Genomic DNA, 19,360 nt, shown 5'->3' on the forward strand with positions numbered 1-19,360 from the left:
AATATACGCTACTATATATATATATGTGTGAAGTCACGAGTCATTGCTGTTCAAGTCCAACTCGGTTTGCAAGTCGAATTGTCGAGCCTAAAGTCATCAAATTTATTACTCGAGTCTGACTGGAGTCCAAGTCATGTGACTCGAGTCCACAGCTCTGCAAAGCACTAATCAATATGATTGGAGTCATCAACTTTCAAGACACTCACAGGGCTCATGCAGGACTAACTGCTCCTCCTTATGGACGGTACTCAAAAGCATACTGATGTGTTGTTTTTTAAAGTCAGCGACATAGAGTACATGTAATCAACTGCAATTGTAACAAGAGAAACACAGTCTTATAGGTGGTTATTGCAGAGATCTCATTATTAGCTCCAAATGAAGTATTTTTACAGCACCTCCTGTGCCTAATCTAATTACAACCCGCTCCACTCTGTTCAGTCATCCTAATTTAGCAGGTGTGCACAATTCCAAACAAATCATGTCAGTAGTTGTAATGATTCAATATATTCAGTGGCTCGTTTCTTTTTCTTTTTTTCAAGTATGTATTTTTAGTCTATTTTACACCAGCATTAGTAAAGCAGGACATATTTAATAATGCTTTAAGTGTAATATTAAAAATCTGGTATCCAACACCATATTTGGAAGTGACATTCTCATGTAGTCAGGATGAGTCTGCAAATTCTGTCAAAAGTCAAAACTATTGTGATGCCTTAAACTCCTTTATTTTCCTTGAAGACCTTTATCATTTTCCACAAATGTTTGACATTTCTACTATGGAATGACAATGGGTAATCAAGGTATATTTTTTCGCAGTGACAATAACCATTTTAGACAGAGTAATATATTTGCCAGTAATACTACTATGTAAATTTGCGATCAGAATGATATAAACTCATTCATCCTGCCATAAATGCATGCAGTCAGTTTACTGTCATGCACAAAATCAAGCATCTGCAGCAATCACTGTCCTTATTAGAATTTATTTTTTTTTAGCTTGCAACGTTAACTTCATGTATGTCTTAAAGAGTTGCTGAGTCACAATGAGTTTCATTATGAGTTAACCATTAGAGGGGCTTACAACCAGATAAGTGTTGATTTGATTGCAAAGGCATTCAGTTGGGACAAGATAAGGTCTTACCGTGACTAAGAGAGTATAAATTGGCACAGAGGCTTCTCATGGGAAGGGAGAGATGGACGGGAGGCACCGCAAGGAAGACGGGAGGAGTGGGTAAAAATAGCCTGAGACTGACAGAAAAGGAGGGTACCCTTTCAAAGTGGTTATTTAGCAGACAGGCTCTTCATTTGGGTAAGATTTGACTAAGACAAAAGAGAGACAGATGGAGACAGATCAGATCAGTCTATTGTTTAGGCATTGTTGTCATGTTGAAGGCCGCCAATGTATTAAAAGTTAAATATACTCATACTTTACCACACAAGCTTCTGCATTTGTATGGGTTAAAGTAACACGGAACACACAATAATAAATGGAAGATTACACTCTGTGCACTTATTTGCCTGTGCAATACAATATGTAAAAGAAAAGAAAACAGTCCACAGAGAAGATGTTGCTAAATAGATTTTTACACAAACCCAGCTGATGAGGGCAAGGTTGCCAGTTTAGCTCATCTCTATAATAGACAACAGCAAGAGAATGTAGGCAGAGTTTTATCGTGAAAATAGCAAAGAAACAAAGAAAGATGAAAATTGAGGAATCAATAATTCATGCGGTGTCCCAGTGTCCTGATGTCTGGGACACAAGATAGTTGATGTATGGTGACTATTGTAAAAAAGACACAGTGATGGAGGGAGATGTCCCCTACTTTGGATGTACCAGGTTCCTTGACAGTGGTAGAAATGAAAGATTTTAGCATTTTTAAGAATAAAAATCTTCATTTATAAATAAAATATAGCATAGCCACACATTATTTACTTGTGCGCTCCTTCTTATTATAAGCAAAGCCAGGGCTTTCGGTTGTAGCAGTGGCAAATACATATTGTCGAGCTATAGCATGCTTTATGTCCACATCAGCAGGAAAAGGCAACAGGCTACTACCTGTTCGGTCACTACGCAACCAGCAGCAAATATGGACAAACTTGCGCCGTGCCCCCATCATCCCGGTACTGTGCTACACCCCACCTTGCAGTTGGCACTGTGGACTCCAGTGCCGTTTGTAAGCACCTTGAGGCTGAATGTGAGAAAAGAGAGTGTACACCTCAGAATTCATCTTGTTGCTTCTGTAGAGGACACATCCTTAATTAACTCCAGCCAATAGGACAGTCATATGCATCCATGCCATAAAACTGCCTCCACCATGACAGATGCAGATGGCTTTTTAGGTCACCTTTCCTGCTCTTGAATGTTTGTCAGTTTGCACAAAGTTGTACTTTCTGTATGTGAGAGAAACTTGAACCAAGATTATTAGAAGTCCTGAATCACACACGCTAACAAGAGTCTGTTATAACGTCAATTCAGTTGAAGCTCTGTGCTGCAACACATTTATTGAAGGAACAAACTGATTTCATTGATACGTGAGCTGACTTGATTTGGACAAATGTACGAGATAAATTGTGTTAAAACATGACAAAGGCCGAACAATGTTTTTGTTGCAACATGCAAAACAATTTAATTTCATACTTCTGTATGTCATTACTCTGATCATCCACTGTAATTCTTATCAATCTGTTCTTTGTATGTTGATGTGCAGGCTATGGCTTTGTGGACTTTGACAGCCCCGCAGCTGCCCAGAAAGCCGTGGTGTCGCTCAAAGCCAGCGGAGTCCAGGCACAGATGGCGAAGGTAAGATTTTTGCGGCCCTTCATATTTCAGTCCATTCTCATATAAGTCAGTGTTTGGCTTGGAAGAAAAAAAGAGCTGGGTCTATGGTGATGATGAATGCTGTAATTGTTCATGTCAGTTATAGTCCTCCCAGTAATGGAATTGTGATGTTGATCATTGATTGACTCAAGACAGATAGATGCAGCTTTAAATGGTCAATGTTGTGATTATTGATTGATAAATTGAGCCCATTTTGGAGTAATATATGAGGAACCATGGCCAGGACAGGATTAGTGATTGGAGAATATGAACACATGGCGTACTTAGTGTATCTCACTTTCATTGTTTTTGTTTTCTACGTTTTCCACACATGATTGCAGATAAACTGTATGTGCTTACCAATAAAGTCATGTGTGATACACAAAGAACACATGAATGCAGAATTTGTATTATTATTATGTATCTCATCATAACCACAGGTGGGTAGGAATGCGTTACATTTACTCCATTACATTTACTCAAGTAACATTTTGGAAATATTGTACGTGTCAGAGTAGTTTTAATGAAACATACTTTTTGCTTTTACTTGAGTATTTATGTTAAGAAGAAATTGTACTTTTACTCCGTTACAATAATCTACATGCCGCTCTCTACTTTTCATTTGGGCGGCTGTAGCTTAGTAGGTAGAGCAGGTTGTCCAGTGACCGAAAGGTCACTGGTTCGAAGCCTGACTACGACTGTTCGCATGTCGCAGTGCCCTTGGGCAAGACACTGAACCCTAATTTGTTCCCATTGGGCCTGGCAGCACTTGCCCATTGATGTATTAATGTGTGTGTGAGTGGGTGAATGTGAGGCTTTGTAACGTGCTTTGGGCACTGTGATGGTGTAGATAAAGCGCTATATAAGTGCAGTCCATTTACCATTTATCAATAATTGCGTGGGAAATCTATTTTTAGACTTACGCATGCAGTGATTACAGTGATGCTTGACTCAAGTTCACCAATTAAATGACACAAGAAAGTCACATGTCCACACACAAAGTCTTCTATTGGGCTTCGTGGGCCAATCAAAGTGAGTCTTGACAGCCGCGCGCGACTCGTGTTTACATTACAGACTAGGAAAAACAGCAGCTTTAACATGCTGTGTAGTTTTGTCACTGCCCAAACACTTTGCGGTAAGTTACAAATGTTTTTGCTGTTTTGGCTGTGCATACAGCAACATTAGCACTATTTTATGGTCACAAGTGAACATGCATCTTCTGGGGTATGTTCTATTCTCTTTCTCTCTTTCTTTCTCTCTCTCTCTCAGACACACACACACACACACTTACACTTTATCAGTAAGTCTGGTCAGCAAACAGCTTCTTCATTCAGTGGATTAACCAAATAATGTATCTGTAAGGTCTGTGTTGTTTTTTTTCCACTTAAAAATTTAAATGCTAGCAGGTGTGTGTGGAATCCCACTGAAGATGCGTTTGATTGTGCTCTGTTACTTCTGAACAGAGGCACATGCCAGTTATAAGAGGGAGTGCATCCTTGAGCAGCCATGTTTATTTTGTATATATTTTATTTAAGCTTAATTTAACCAGGTAAAAATCTCTGCCTGGTACGTTTATTGGACTGTTTGACAAGTGGAAAAAATATAATATATGATCATTTCTTGGAGCTGAATTTATTTTATAAAGATTTTATTTATATTAGATTAGATTAAGTGATATTGTTCAGCAATATCTGAATTTGCACATTCATATTTTATTTTGGTATCTTTTTTTATTTTTTATTTCATTTGACATTCATGCTCTAATTTAAAAAAACAAAATCAGAAGTCCCGAGTTACTCAGTACTTGAGCAGATTTTCCACTGAGCACTTTCTTACTCTTGCTCAAGTAATTATTTGGAGGACTACTTTTTACTTTTATCCATCCACCTCTGATCACAACACAGTACGAGCAAGTCATTCAAATGTCTCTCTATCTCTATCAAAGATTGCAAACAGGTTACTTTGCTGTGAGCAGGCCTGTCTGGGTGCCAAACTGACTAGCCGGTCTTTCGTTCACATTCATTAAAGCTATATCACAGCATTCTTCATTTAGATTTGTGTGAGGTGTGCAATTAAAATGCAGCAGTCTTCAGGCATTAGAAGCATCCAGCGGAATTAAACAGCAGCAAGCCTCTGAGCCGCGTTGCTCTTCTATTACACCTCTTTTCATTTGACTTCTATCTTCTATGTTGTTCCGAATGGCTTGGGGGGGCCATTTGGAAGAGGAGCTCTGATGTGTTTAGCTGTTATTAAGGAGAAAAGAGTCATCCATTCCTCTGAGATTGAGTTTCCGGGAGGATGGAAGGAAAGGCAAAGTGAAATGAAATTACACAAACTTTGTACTGTTTCGTCAACCAATTATGAACAGAGTTTCCGACATCCTGGCTAAGTTTTCTTACCCGAAACGCGATGAAAGTAAAAAAAGCAACACAGACAAACTCAGTTATACTGTAGTTCCAACTTTGTTTTAGGTCAGTGTTTCATGAAAATAGTGGTTATAAAAATCTATTCCAGAGACAAGCTTGTAAAATATGTCAAACTTCATTTCACGCTTGCTCACTAATCTTCGACAAGTACTTTAGTATTTTGGAGTTTAACTGGGATTTAGACTTTTGTTTTAAGTGGTTCTCAGGGTGGTTAAGAGGTTCTCTGTTCCGAACTGCGGTGAGGTGCTAGTGAAGTGAGACCAAGAGGTGATTTGTAGGAAAAAGACCTCTGAAACAAATTTGTTATTTTAGAACGAGGAGTTGTTTTCAGGTTAGGTCTGCTGTGCCAGGTAAAGAACTGATGATATACTGCATTTGTAAATGAACTATTTTTGTATCTGCTCTCTATTACTACGACTTTAGGCAAAGTAGTGGCACTTGATTAATAAAAAATTACCGGTAAGAAATATTTACTCCAGCAGGTGTTTTTTAAAGACTACTACCAATCCCTGAACTGATTTTTAGATGTCAGGCTTGACCCCTTATTCCCACTGAATCGGAATTCTCCATTTTACCAAGACAGTTTGGACAATTCTTAACTTTTTGGGAACAGTATGGTGAATAGCCTTCTGTTTTCCAGCAAGGTCTATGATTGCATGGTTGGATGGGTTAGCTTTTGAGTTACTTGACTGGCATGGACCTAAACCCAATCAAACACCTCTGGGATAAAGTAGAATTTAAACTGTGATCTTATGTAAACCAGGCTCCCTCTTCTAACTTGTGACCACTGATCTTCACACGACTGTGGAAAAAAGTTCCTATAGAAAAATTTTAAAAACTTCCTATTAGAGTGGAAGGTGCTCGATGTGCCATGTTCTCCTGTTCGCTCGTAAATTATTTTTTATGCATCTGGACTTGCGCACTTTTTATCTATTTGTATTCTCCCATCCAGACTTCTGACACACCAACCACACATACAGTAAACTGGGAATGAACAGAAAGACACCAAAAAGGTGCGATTCATTAACAGCTAAGGCTGTGTGGAAATCCTGGAACATGTACTTTTACTTAGACTCAATTTTATTTTCAAGCCATGAAAAAGATAAAACATACTTTAACTTTGAAAATACCTTACGTAGTGTGTGACTAGTCAGTCAGTCAGGACGTGTGCACTGCTTCGGCTACTCTTGAAGGAGAATGTGTGTTTTATAATTCTGTACCAATGTATCTGATAAAAGTAATTTTAATCAGAAAAATGCCCATGACTCAGTGCATGTTTGGAGGTACAGGATATCAACAAAAAAGGAGGTGTTTCATCTGTGCTCAAGATAATTTTTCGTGTTCACAGACATATCGTGACTGACCAGCATAGAAACAAATAAAGAGAAATGATTAAATATACAACAGACCATTATGCCATTACAATCAATGTAGTTGTTGTAATTGTTTATGTTTCAATGAGCCCATCCCATCTAAAAAACTCCCAAGGCTTGTTTCTTGCCGACCTGGAACATGTTTGAAGCGGAGTCGCTCCTCGCAGTTGTAGGTGAGCATCGTAAACAAGCAGCAAAAAAAAGTCTGCAAGCGCCAATATTTTCTGCCAATAAATATCACAAATAAAGTGGTGTGATCCCAGCTCACAGTCCCTCTAAAGTCTCTCTGGAGACCCCTGCTCAAAATTATTGAAACCATAAGTGGGTGTTTGGTCTGTCAATTCAGGTTTATGCCAACAATGGCATACTGCATAAGGCTGCAGTAAAAAGAAAAGAAAAGGAAAAACAAAATGTGCGAGTGGCAGTTTAATACTTTTGATAGCTTTCTGGAAGTCTCTTTTACAATATTTTAGTATACGTACGCATATGATTAGAATATTGTAACTGCAATCAAACTTCAAGTGCAGTGTCAGGTCACTTGACTTACTCCAGCCTCTGATGAACGTAAGAGGAAAAAGTAATATAATATATACATATAAAATAATGTTGTCCATTTTGTTGCAGTAAATACTGCATTGCACATGTTAAACACACTACAACCTTACTGTTCCCACTACTTGCTTGAAAGCAAAAAAAAAAAACTTATGGGGTGTTTATCTTTATTCACAGGCAAGTATTATATATACAAGCATTTTTAAAACCTAAAAAATAATGTATTTAAAATTGAAGCATTGTTACAAATACATTATCAACCACCGTTAGGAACTCGAGGTGGAGATGGACCTACTTTTACTTACACCCAGACAATGACTCCTTAACTAAAACATCTGTTTACATTTTGTTGACAACTGTCATTAATTCAGCTCATTAACTGACACGTGGATATGTGAGATTCAGTTTCCAGCACTTTTCAATGAAAACTATGGTATTACGCTGTCAAATGTTGGTCAATGGAAGAAATAAGAAATCTAAATTATTCTCCTTGTTTTCTTTTCTTTCTTGTCTTTTTTTTTTTTTTTATTACCTCAATCGAACCAGCAGTTAGATAACTATGTGTTGTAAATAGTCACTATATTACAGTATCTAGTATTACCATAGCACCGGTACCTTTTTTTTTTATTATTATTATTTTTTTTTTTTTTTTTGCAAGAACGTGAGCTTCAGTCTCACCAATCTCCAATCATTTGCTGTGGTGCTGATGTGCTGTAACTATTCATTTTATTCATTATGCATCAGAAAAATTTACTTTAGGTTATTTTGTTAAAAAAAAAATTACAGGAAGACATAGCCTTGTCAATGTAAAAAAAAAAAAAAAACCTGTAGCTTAGTCTCTTCCCCAGGAAGGACACCTTGCCATAAATGTATTTGACACAGCAGGCCAGCTACTACCATGCAGTTGTGTGCCAGCCAAATCTATGGAGACCACTTTCCATGACTACATCACCAACACTGCAAAAACAGCACATTAGCCGAGCCGCAGCTGCAGCTTCATCCCTCCATCACCACCGTAGTACACATACAATGGAAAATGTAGTTCACCGATTATCTGGCAGCTTTCAAACCAAAGCACATTCACTGAATTTAAAGTAGGATACCCATACAATGAAACAAAATAAATTGAAAGGTGTAAAAATGTGCTTCAGACCCTGTCTCATGAATAAGTGCAACATACCCCCATACCACCCCCACCCCCACCCCCGCTCCAGTGGGGAATTGACTCAAAAGACAAGCTTTGCACTATTCATTATGACAGGATTTACATCAAGCATGATAGAGATTCAGAATGTTTTCATTTGAAGCAACAAATGAAGCCCTTTTTCATCGATTGGATGTTGGTGGTATAGCCTTCCCAAGCAATTTTGTATTTTTTGAGTTTCAAGTTTTTGAACAAAGTGAGAACAAAGTAGAACAAAGACATTATATACCTATGTAAATAAAACACTAAGATGGAATAGTTACAAGCTTTTGAAAACGACTAAAACAGGATAAAACGAAATAGAATTTACAACGGTATGCCCATGGTTATAAGGTTAAGAGTAAAGCCAGCACAAATCCTCTTAATTCCTACTATGCTAGCTTTCTGTTTGCAGATATTGATAGTACTGACCTATTGGGAGCTGCACACACCTCTCATCCCACTGTCTCAATTGTGACTGCAAAAACAAGTTGCCACGTAGATGAGTCCAATCGTAATCAACTGGCAAGTCTTACTACAGCTAATCAGTGGAATTCTTCTTATTTGGAGGGTAAGCTGTGGAGAAAAAAACTTGATGTGCTAGAAAAAAAAAACTGACTGCAATTTTGGAATCAGCATGTCAATTTTAGTTTTAATCAGCATAAAAATCTAACTCAACAGAATTTTTTTTCAAATTGTGTATGAGTGGGCTTATACTAAAGGTCCACTTGCAAATTTTGACTATACCAAATGCTTGTGACACATCGATGTTGTATTATGTCCCATATTGACGGGAACTTGTTCAGAACCACATTCACACCTAAAGACAATTTAGATTCTCCAAAGACAAAGAAGCAGCAAAAGAAAAAGAAAGAAATGGAAATGGTCACAAAGTCGTTTATTGTTTAAGGAAATATGTTAAACTTTATAATTTAAGTGCCTTAAACATTTGTTAATTTTGTATTAATTTGTATACTCCAATGTTGTTTGATGACTAATTCAGGGGTCACCAACCTTTTTGAAACAGCTGCAGTACTTCTTGGTACTGATTAGTGTGAAGGGCTACCAGTTTGATATACACTTCTTGCTCAAATTACCTTAAATTATCCATCCATCCATTTTCTGAGCCGCTTCTCCTCACTAGGGTCGCGGGCATGCTGGAGCCTATCCCAGCTGTCATCGGGCAGGAGGCGGGGTACACCCTGAACTGGTTGCCAGCCATTCGCAGGGCACATAGAAACAAACAACCATTCGCACTCACATTCCCACCTACGGGCAATTTAGAGTCACCAATTCATGCATGTTTTTGGGATGTGGGAGGAAACCGGAGTGCCCGGAGAAAACCCGCGCAGGCACGGGGAGAACATGCAAACTCCACAAAGGCGGGGCCGGGGATTGAACCCGGGTCCTCAGAACTGTGAGGCGGACGCTCTAACCAGTCGGTCACCGTGCCGCCACCTTAAATTATATATGTTATTATTAATACTTATTAATATTCATTATTATTGAAGACATTGATCATGTTAATGATTTCTCATAGTATTTAGGATAAGCGGTGTAGAAAATGGATGGATGGATGGATTTATTTACAATAATTTAGGAATCATAACTATCAATATTTAACACTTTTTCTTTAAATCTCTGTGTAGGAGATTTATAGAACGAATTCTTTCAGTGAACATAACGAACTAAATCAGTTTATGAAATGATTCATTCTTTGAGCTTGGCCGCCGCCATGAGCGAGTCGGCTGCGAGCAGAAACGGAACTACTGCAGCGTTTTGCGTGCAGTCTTGACGTGTCAATTTCGACGAGCAGCTGTAGCAGCGGACAAGATCCGGTCATTTTGCAAAATAAAACACATTTGACAATGCGAAAACACAATGCAACGGAAATTATATAAACTGGTCATTCCTTCTTTGCGGCCCTGTAACAAATGCCTCACGGACCGATACCGGGACGCGGACCAGGGTTTGGGGGACTAGTGTTGTAAAACACTGTTGCCTGTAAGTTACTGTAAATTTAAATTACAGTAATTAAGTGTCAACAGTGTTCAATCAATGTTTTTTTTCATTGTGGTGCTGATGACCGGAATGTCACTCAATTGCACACAACCCACAGTCTGGGTTTCATGAAGCCTGGTTTTTCAGGATGTATAGATGGTAGTTGTTACTCTGTTCCTTTTGTCCTCGTTTATACTTTTAGTTTTCGGTTTTTCAGGTTTTGATTACTCGATGAACTATAGTCCAAAACAATGTCAAATGCATTTTTTTTTTTCCATCGGGTTAAATAAAACTTGTGCTGATGACTGGCTCTACACAGCAAGCATGAAGTGGGCCGGTCTGTCAACAACTCCCCAGCCACATTTTCCTCCCATCCGCCCCAGAACCAGCGTACCCGAAGAAAACTCATTGAAGCACGGGGGAAACATGCAAACCCTACAAAGGAAGACTGGAGCCCAGATAAAATGTATTGTTTTATGTGATGCCCTACACTGCTGCAAATTACACAATGTTTGAGATTCAATACATTGGGTTTGGGGGAATTGGGAGGTAGGGTAGGGGGTTTAGCAAGTATCAAAATAAACCTTACCTTCAAGAATCACCTTTGGAAACACACTGCCTTACACTGTTCTTACTTTGACTTCCTATTGAATGCTCTTATTAACCTTTCATACTGTAGGTTACGCAATATAACGGTTTCTTTAAGTACAGGTATTCTGTAATGTGTATTGTACAACACCTTTGGCCTGAGCTGGGGGATTCCATTAACAAAAACCTTACTCATTACAAATCATTGCAATTAGAATGTCACAATTACACTTTGTATTATATCGCACTAAAATATCAGCTCACCATAATGCAGAATCTGTGTTATACTCGCTAAGAACTGTGCCTCAATGTTGATCTCTCAATGTCATAGACTTGATGGTGCTAGCCGAAAGAGTAACACTTATTTTGCTAATTTTCCCACTGTAGCCTCTCCAAAAAGTTTACTACAGGCAGTAGTGGCAGGCACAATAATTTTTTCACCAATAATAATGGCCATCTTAATTTGAGCAATGTGGTCAGCCACTAAGAATGATGCTTTCAGCGCAGACACATTTGTTGCTGTGGTGGCCCGCAATAATAATCATGTTTACTTTTTTTTTTTCCTTTCAAATAAATCTAAAGGCTTTTCTTCTTAAGTGGGGTGCTTCCTCTAAATATGGCAATGCAGTTTTGAGGGTTTCATGGCGTTATTAATCAGTCAGTCACTACGTATTACACAAACCGTGTGTGTATTGCAATAAATCCATAACTCAAGTGTGATTCTTGACGTTGCTTTTTTTAAAACAAGATACCCGGAAGACCAGTAAAAATAAAATAACTCTGATTTTAAACATGCTTATTCTTTCTTTGTACGTAGTAATCCAGAGGAATGAGGACCCCTACAAAACAAAACTATGACAGTGCCAATCAAAACTGAGCATTACATTGTGTGCTGTCACCACTGTTTATTAGTTGTTTTATCATTTCTTTAGTTGGTGAACTAGTCAGCGGGATTAGGCAGAAACTCAATACTCAACCACACTTAAAGGGATGATTTACAGTATGTGCCAAGGGATTTCTCACTAAATATTGGCGCAGATTGAATACTTTATCTTTGTCACCATTACAGACCACTTGTATTGGGGCCATGTGCAGATGCAACAGAGTTGCATTGACAAAATAATCACTGAGTGCAGCGTTCTACTGAATCAGAAAGGGGCACGGCGGACAAGTGGTTAGTTAGAACATCTGCCTCGCAGTTTAGAAGTTTTGGGTTCAAATCCGGGCTTCCTGTCTGGAGTTTGCATGTTCACCTCGTGCATGCGTGGGTAGCCTGGTTTTCTCCCACATTCCAAAAACATGCATGGTAAATTAACTGAAGGGTCCACGTGAGTGTGAATGGTTGTTTGAGAATAAGTGGTAAAAAGAATGGATGGATGGATAGATCACACGGACATAGTTATCTTTCCACACGGAGAAAACGTCGAAATACAGTAGCTTTTGTATTGCATCAAATTTAACGTGCAGGAGTATGCAACAAAGTGTCTTGTACGTACATGTGGTCACTCTGTAAATGCAACACATTCAGCTATGCATATGAGAATGGTGTCTATGTATGAGTGTCTGCTGCAATAATAGTTGCAGAGGTCCAAGGTCATTATGCTAATTAGAGATGATACCAGTGGTGCTGTCACTTCACGCCTCTCTCCCTTTCTTTCCTTCCTCTCTCTCCCTCTTTTCCCACATCCACATTGTCCTTGGTACCTTCTGCCACCTCTTCTTGGTCTCGTTTTTCCTTCCTTCTGAACGTGTGTGTGTGTGTGCATGCGTGCGTGCGTGTGTGTGTGTTCTGCACCAGGTGCTGCAGTACCTCCTCGAAAGTCTTTATCATGTTGAGTGAGTGAGAGAGAGAGAGAGAGAGAGAGAGAGAGAACGTCTACGGCATACAGTCTTTTTTAGAGGTTGAATGACTAAAGATTTTAGTATTTGAAGTTCATGTGTTGCTAGGGGAGTCGAGGTTGAATAATCAAACATGTCATTTTTGTTTTTTTAGCACAGTGGTCCCCAACATTTTTTGTGCCACAGACCGACTGGTTTCACGTAACAGTTTGACAGTCTGGCATTGAAACACGTAAAAACAAATGATTAGAAATTCAGTGTAACACACCATTGCTTTGACTACAGTTGTTTTACCGGTAATTAGTATTAGTCTTCAATGAGCTGGTCTGATCTTGCATCCCATAGTGTGTTGTGAGACACGATAACATAGCCAGGCTAAAAAAAAAAAAAAAAAGCTTTTCACTGTTTCGATTTCACTTGTCCTTTTAATGTATGGAGGATATACCAGTGACCAAGCTACCGGTCACATTTTGTTAAACTACTTCCACATGCTTGTAGAATACGGCAGGTGACATATAGTACAAGTGTTACGACACTGTCAGTGTCAGCTTTGCTTTGCGCTGCTGCCCTCGTTCCTCGCCGCCAGTCCCATGCGACAGTATGAATCTTTTAAGAATAGCAGTGATTAGACTAACTGCAATGCTCATCCACAGCCAGCTTTTTCTTTTAGTACTCTCTGACCCACGCTGACGTATGAAGACTTATTTGTTCCACACAGCGTTATAGTCCAGCTACGGCAGCAGACGAGCGTGTCGAATGTCCTCTTTAAAGTGGCTGATTGGAAGACGAGAGGCCAAAAACATGTGATTAACAATTAGTCGACTTCAAGCTCTAAATATCAATGAGGAGTAGCAAGTCCACGAGTCAACTAGTCTGATCAACCTATAGTCTTTATAAAACACACACACATGCAGTGAACTTTGATAACCATCAACTGAATGTTTGGCTCAATCTAGCCTTCTGGTTTAGTCTCTCTGTTTTGCTGGTGTCTCTGATTAAATCTCAAAAATTGATCCTTGATCCACGCATCCACCAAAGTTTGTGATTTAATGTGTTTTTCTTAACTAGAGATGATTCATCCCTTTTAGTAAGACACAGAAGTGACCATGGACAATTTGGGTGCATAACTCTAAAGTAAAGGCAGGGCTGTAGTCGTGTGTCTGTGTGTGCTTGTGAGTGTGTGCTCCTCTGTGTGAAGCAGATGAAGACAATGAGTCAAAGGAAGAGAGATAGGAGAGGAGTGGGAGGGAGCCAAATGAGTGAAACCCAATTGAATTAAATGTAATTTGGCCTGAATGTGCGCAGCCATCAGCTGCTCTCCAATCTTATTAACCCAGCATTACCAGCCCATGGGTTGTGCCTGTGTATGTGCGCGCACATGCGTGTAGTGAGAAGGATGGAGGAGTTAAGTGGATAAGTGAGAAAAGAAAGACAAGAAATTAAAGGGGTGAGGGTTGGTAGAGGAGGGAGGAAAGAAGGACTGAGATAGAGACCACAATGAAGATGAAAAACGTGTTTGTGTGAATAAAGTGCCTCATTGCCAAAGGCAATGACAAAATATCAGCAACCATATACTGTTCACTGACTCAAGTGTGAATTATACCATCTAAATAGACCACAAGTGTGTAATATTCATCATTTACATTTTAATAAAATTTACAATTACTTTATGTTTTTATGCATTTTTTGTAATAACACTTGTTCGTTTGTTCTCCTGACTCCTTGCCCTCTGGAATGTCAAGAGTGGCCTTTGAGACAAAGGGGCCTATTTTTGTGACTTGCATAAATCCATCGTGACGGGCAGCGCAACTGTGCACTAGGGGCGGGTTAGACCGGTGTTCGTAATTTTTGTACACCAGCGCAGCCCGGTGGATCCGATAGTGGGCAGCTGTGCCACTGTGGGTGTGTTTACAGGTGACTTAATTCGCCGCCAATCAAAGCGTCTCCTCTCATTCCCTTTAAATTGGGCCCAATGGCAGTCTTGGCGGACACATCTCTGTACGGAAGAGGTCGGACGATGCGTATCACAGTGATGCATGCATGATGGGAGCATTGTCACTGCTTTGGCCGGTATTGCTACAGATAAATGTGAGAGGGTAACCTTACTAAATACGGAATGAGCTGATGATAATCGCTGCTGACTTAAATAAGTCAGCGGAGCACAGTATCTGCTTGTCTTTGCGCTGATAAAATTCACCAAAATTGCGTTAGACCAGCGGTCTACCTTTCACCAAAATTTAGACTTGGTCAGAGGAGGGGTAAATTTAGGCCGACTTTCTGCCACCAAATTGTCAGCCACATCTCCATGGACACACCCTCGCTCCGCCACAACGCTCAGCTTGGCACAGACCGGTCTGCCAATTTGGCAAATGTGAAGTGAGCCTTGCGTTTGCACAAAAATCAGAATCTACCGGCATTTCCGCCCCGCCTCAGATGTGCTATTTACGAAAATACAGCCCAAAGAGTTAAGGATCACTGTGTATATAAGGATGACACTTAACTGTAGTTTTTTGTTTGCATGTATTGAGTGCATCTGCAGATAATGATGCAGACACGTAGACATATTTTGACGGACCAGGATATAAACAGATAGAAAACAAATAATTAAATATACAACTCACCATTGCACTAAACGATGAATGTAGTTGTTGTAATTAATGGGAAAACTGCGTTTGTGTCTCTTCAATGAGCTGGTCCCTTCTTGGGTAATCTTTTTTCTATCAAAACAAAAACAGCAAAGATTTGTCATCTTTTAATGCCGGCCGGCACCATGTATGAAATGGAATCACTCCTTGCAGTTGTAGGTGAGCATCATAAACAAATGTTGGAAAAAAAAATAACCTGCTCGAGTCGATATAATCCGCTAATAAATATCACGGCTAAAACGCTGTAATAGCCGACTCACAGAGCCTCTTTGATCAAAAAATATGTTTTGTTCAGTCTCTCTGTGCAGCTACACATGGTGGTTGGGTACCCTGCTCTACAGTTGATTAATGAAATGAATTAGCTTGTTAACTTTACAGCCTGGCATACGGGTGATTTTTCTGGCTGGTGCTTTATTTACTCCAACCTCTTGACGTGGGTTAGAGGAGAAGCACTGATATTGACCAGAGAATGTGCAAGCCAGATTTTAACAGGGAAGGCCCACATTTTAGTGTTGCTCCACCCAGGTGGCATGAAGGTGCATAAATGACAGACTTAAGCACATGGGAGGATCTGTGTAGCCACAAGAGCACACAACCAAGCACCTTTTCCCTTTTACGCACGTGGGAGAATAAGGCCCATACGTCTCGAGGTTAGAGTTGGGAATCATGTCTTTATGAAAGGGAGATGTTTTTCAAGCTACTGAGCTTCACTTAGAAATGACTTTCACCTGAGGAGTTTTTTAAAAAAAAATAGAGAAATATTGCCAAGACAGAGAAGGAATGGAGTAGGCAGCTGAGCATGGGGGCGGTGCATTGGTTTGATGGAGCTGGGGTAGCACTAACTGGGAAACATCATAAAGAGCCCCCCTTATATTTTCTCCCTCTGTGGGATTAGTCTTTGAGTGGGCTGCTTGAAGCGAGGGAGGGAAGGTTTGATACAGGGAGGAGGTGGGCAGCTGCAGCGAGGCAGGTTAGACGGATGGAGGGAATGTGGAGTGGGCATCCAGTTTGAACTCTGAGAAGCAAGAATGCAAAATGAACGAGGAAAGGGAGGAAACCGGAGAGAGAAATGAATGGTCCTAAGATGAAGAGGGTTTGAAAAAGAAATGAGTGGTATAGCTATTTCTCACACGCACACCATGCATGGAATACATACAAAGTGTATTACTTATTTGTGAAGCTGACTAAATTAGCGACAGGATTTAGTGTTGCATTCTGATTGGGGTCTCAGTCCTCACATCTCTCATTGTTATTGGTGGCCAGGCTTGTTTGTTGTTTGTCATTGGGTAGACAGCAGAGTCGGCTAGATTCACAAACCAATGGCATAATTCAGCCATCGATCAAACTTTGCAGACAGCCGATGCCAAAGAGAGAGAGAGAACTTTCAAAGTTGGATATCACAAATCAAATGCTGTAACCTTTTAGTATTCCTGAGTCTGCACATGCTCGTTGAAAACCAATGACGCTTTTACCTCTGAAGCCCCTATCAGTCTGTCGGCTCTCCTTGCTTTGCTTTTTTTGTCTTACTGTTTTCTCTTTTAGTCACACTTTGTTATCCCACATCTTCATTTTGATGGTTTCAACTCTGAGTTCCAATGGGTTATTATTACAATTTTTTTTTCCTTGGGGGGGGGCAAGAGAGATTAACAGGTACTGATTTGCAAGCATCCTTGGGTCCCTTTCACAAATTGAAATCGTCATTGCGATTTGGCTGCCACGATTAAATGAGCCTGATCATCAGACAGAAGGCTTGACTTATAATGCGTTAATCATTTGTCGTGCACTCGTGGGCACACTTGTGACTGACCTATTACCTTGCTACCCCAGAAAAGCACTCAATTCATAATGGAGTGTTACTATGACATTATATGTTATCAGTTATGACACTAAATGTTATTGCTTTCAAGTTTTATATTTTTGTGAGGCCGCGCGGGTGTGCCTTTTGATTGGATGCTTTGACCAGTTTTTCCGCGTCTGCCGTGGTTTTTGAAATGAGCGTTACCAGTGATTCAAACGTAGCTGCGGCTATCAAAGAATATTTTGATTCGGGACATACATACACTATGAGGTGATATTGGATATGCTCAGGACTAATCATGACATTCAAAGAAGTATGTGCACCCTAAAGACGCATTTAAAAGAGATTGGGCTGTACAGACGGCGTAACTATTCTTCATTACCAGAGGTGAGGTGTGTCATTTTGACTGAGCTCCAAGGACCAGGGCAACTGTTCGGTTATCGGACCATGTGGCAACTTCTTCAACAAAAACACAAATTACCTGTTAAAAGTAATTCTGATTTTCCGTTGTGTTATTTGATCTGCTGTTGTGTTTAATTACTTGCTGTTGTGATTAGTTATTTGCTGTCATGTTTTTTGACTTGCCATTGTGTTTAGTTTTTTTATTTGCTGTTGTGTATTTACATTTTTTTAATCCAGCCTCGGCAGCTTTGTCCGTAGAATCAAGTATATCCATTTTTTTTAATCATTTAAACGCAATCCGTCACAATGAACTGTCATCTATTTTTGACCATCAATGCATTGGATTTATGCTATTTTAGTGTGCACACAAGCTAAATGGCCATTAATTTTTATGTAATATTCACAAAAAAAGACATTAGAGACTAGCCACCATGGTTGTGGTACTGGATGCTGTGTTCATGTTGTAAGAACAAGGTCAATGTTGTATATTGTAACGGTTTCACCTTTTTTTACGTTAGGTTTTTCTAGGTATCCAAAGCCAAAGGCTGTACAATTCTTCTCATGCTTTCTTCAGGATCCACATTTTCAAGACAGACCCTGAAAAGTTCAAAACCTTTGGTATAGCTTAATGACTATGCAAGAGAAGAGGATGTAGTTCCAGGTACATTGAGGAGATAATTGTGTCTGTGCTGTCGCAAGATGCCCTGGGTGGGAGGATATAATGGTAATTAGAATAGTTTCCCCCCCCCCCCCCCAAGTGTCTCAGAAATGAGTTTGTTTAACCTTTTGGTGTGTGTATCCGTGTGTAGGCAATGAAACAGCTGTAAAAGTAGCAGCGATAAACTACTTAGATGTTTAAGTATAACCTTGTCTGTGTATGTATGTTTGCTGACTTAGGCTGGTTTCCTTTTTTAAAGTAAATAACCTTGAACTGCCAAGCTGTCAACTGGCCCTGCTGTGTCCCAACATCTAAAGAAAGTGAGAAAATGCCCTGCTCTCTTCTTTAAGCACTAAGGAAACACACAACAAAATCAAATCATCACAGAGCCTGCAAGGCGGGAAAAAACATCTTCATTTAAAAAAAAAAAAAAAACCTGGCTCAGTTTACAGGTTTCAAGATTTTTAGGCTACTTTATTTAACGTAGAAACTATGTGTTGTTCAATATTCCATCCATAGCGCAGAGACTACTCCTCCACCAGCAGACATTTACATGCATAAACCCACACATTAAAATGAAATTATATCTTATTTTCAGGCAAGTTGTTTCTCTGTAAAGTTATGATTAACCTTTTAATATTATTTTGGCGAATCAAAGACTGGTTTACAAAATACTGGCTTTAGAACTTTATTAATGCTCACGTTATCACTTGCTGGGATCCTTCCCTTGAAGACAGAAAAAACCCACAATGGTCCCTAAAATAACTTGAAACTTCCAAAAGTAATGATACAGAAAAAATGAAAAAAAAAATTAAGTGTGAGTTTGCAATTTAAAAAAAAAAATACTTTTTTGTCATATTTGTCAAAAGAGTTATAACTTGACAGTAGTACATGATTTTTTTAAAACAACAAGCAGTCTCTGGCCTCATCTGGTGCCTCTAATTTGATGTAGGAGAAACCACCGTGACTGAGGAAAAACAACCAATCAGTGATAGAAGGCATTAATTTACAATCAATAATTTTGTTCACACACTCATGGGAAAACCCATTGGAGGCACACCCGCGCGGCCTCACAAAAAA

General features: G+C 39.5%; 1 protein-coding gene across 1 annotated transcript in view; it reads left to right on the forward strand.

Annotated features, from left to right (window-relative positions):
- The window catches only part of LOC133402017 (RNA-binding motif, single-stranded-interacting protein 3-like), a 148,016-nt gene that overhangs the window by 58,647 nt on the left and 70,009 nt on the right, over nucleotides 1-19,360 (forward strand). The window contains exon 4 of the mRNA XM_061675568.1: nucleotides 2,706-2,797. Within this exon, the coding sequence (XP_061531552.1) occupies nucleotides 2,706-2,797 (92 nt within the window). The remainder of the gene's footprint in view (nucleotides 1-2,705; nucleotides 2,798-19,360) is intronic.

The sequence above is a fragment of the Phycodurus eques genome, chromosome 4 (assembly GCF_024500275.1).
Source record: "Phycodurus eques isolate BA_2022a chromosome 4, UOR_Pequ_1.1, whole genome shotgun sequence".
In the NCBI taxonomy this organism is placed as follows: domain Eukaryota; kingdom Metazoa; phylum Chordata; class Actinopteri; order Syngnathiformes; family Syngnathidae; genus Phycodurus; species Phycodurus eques.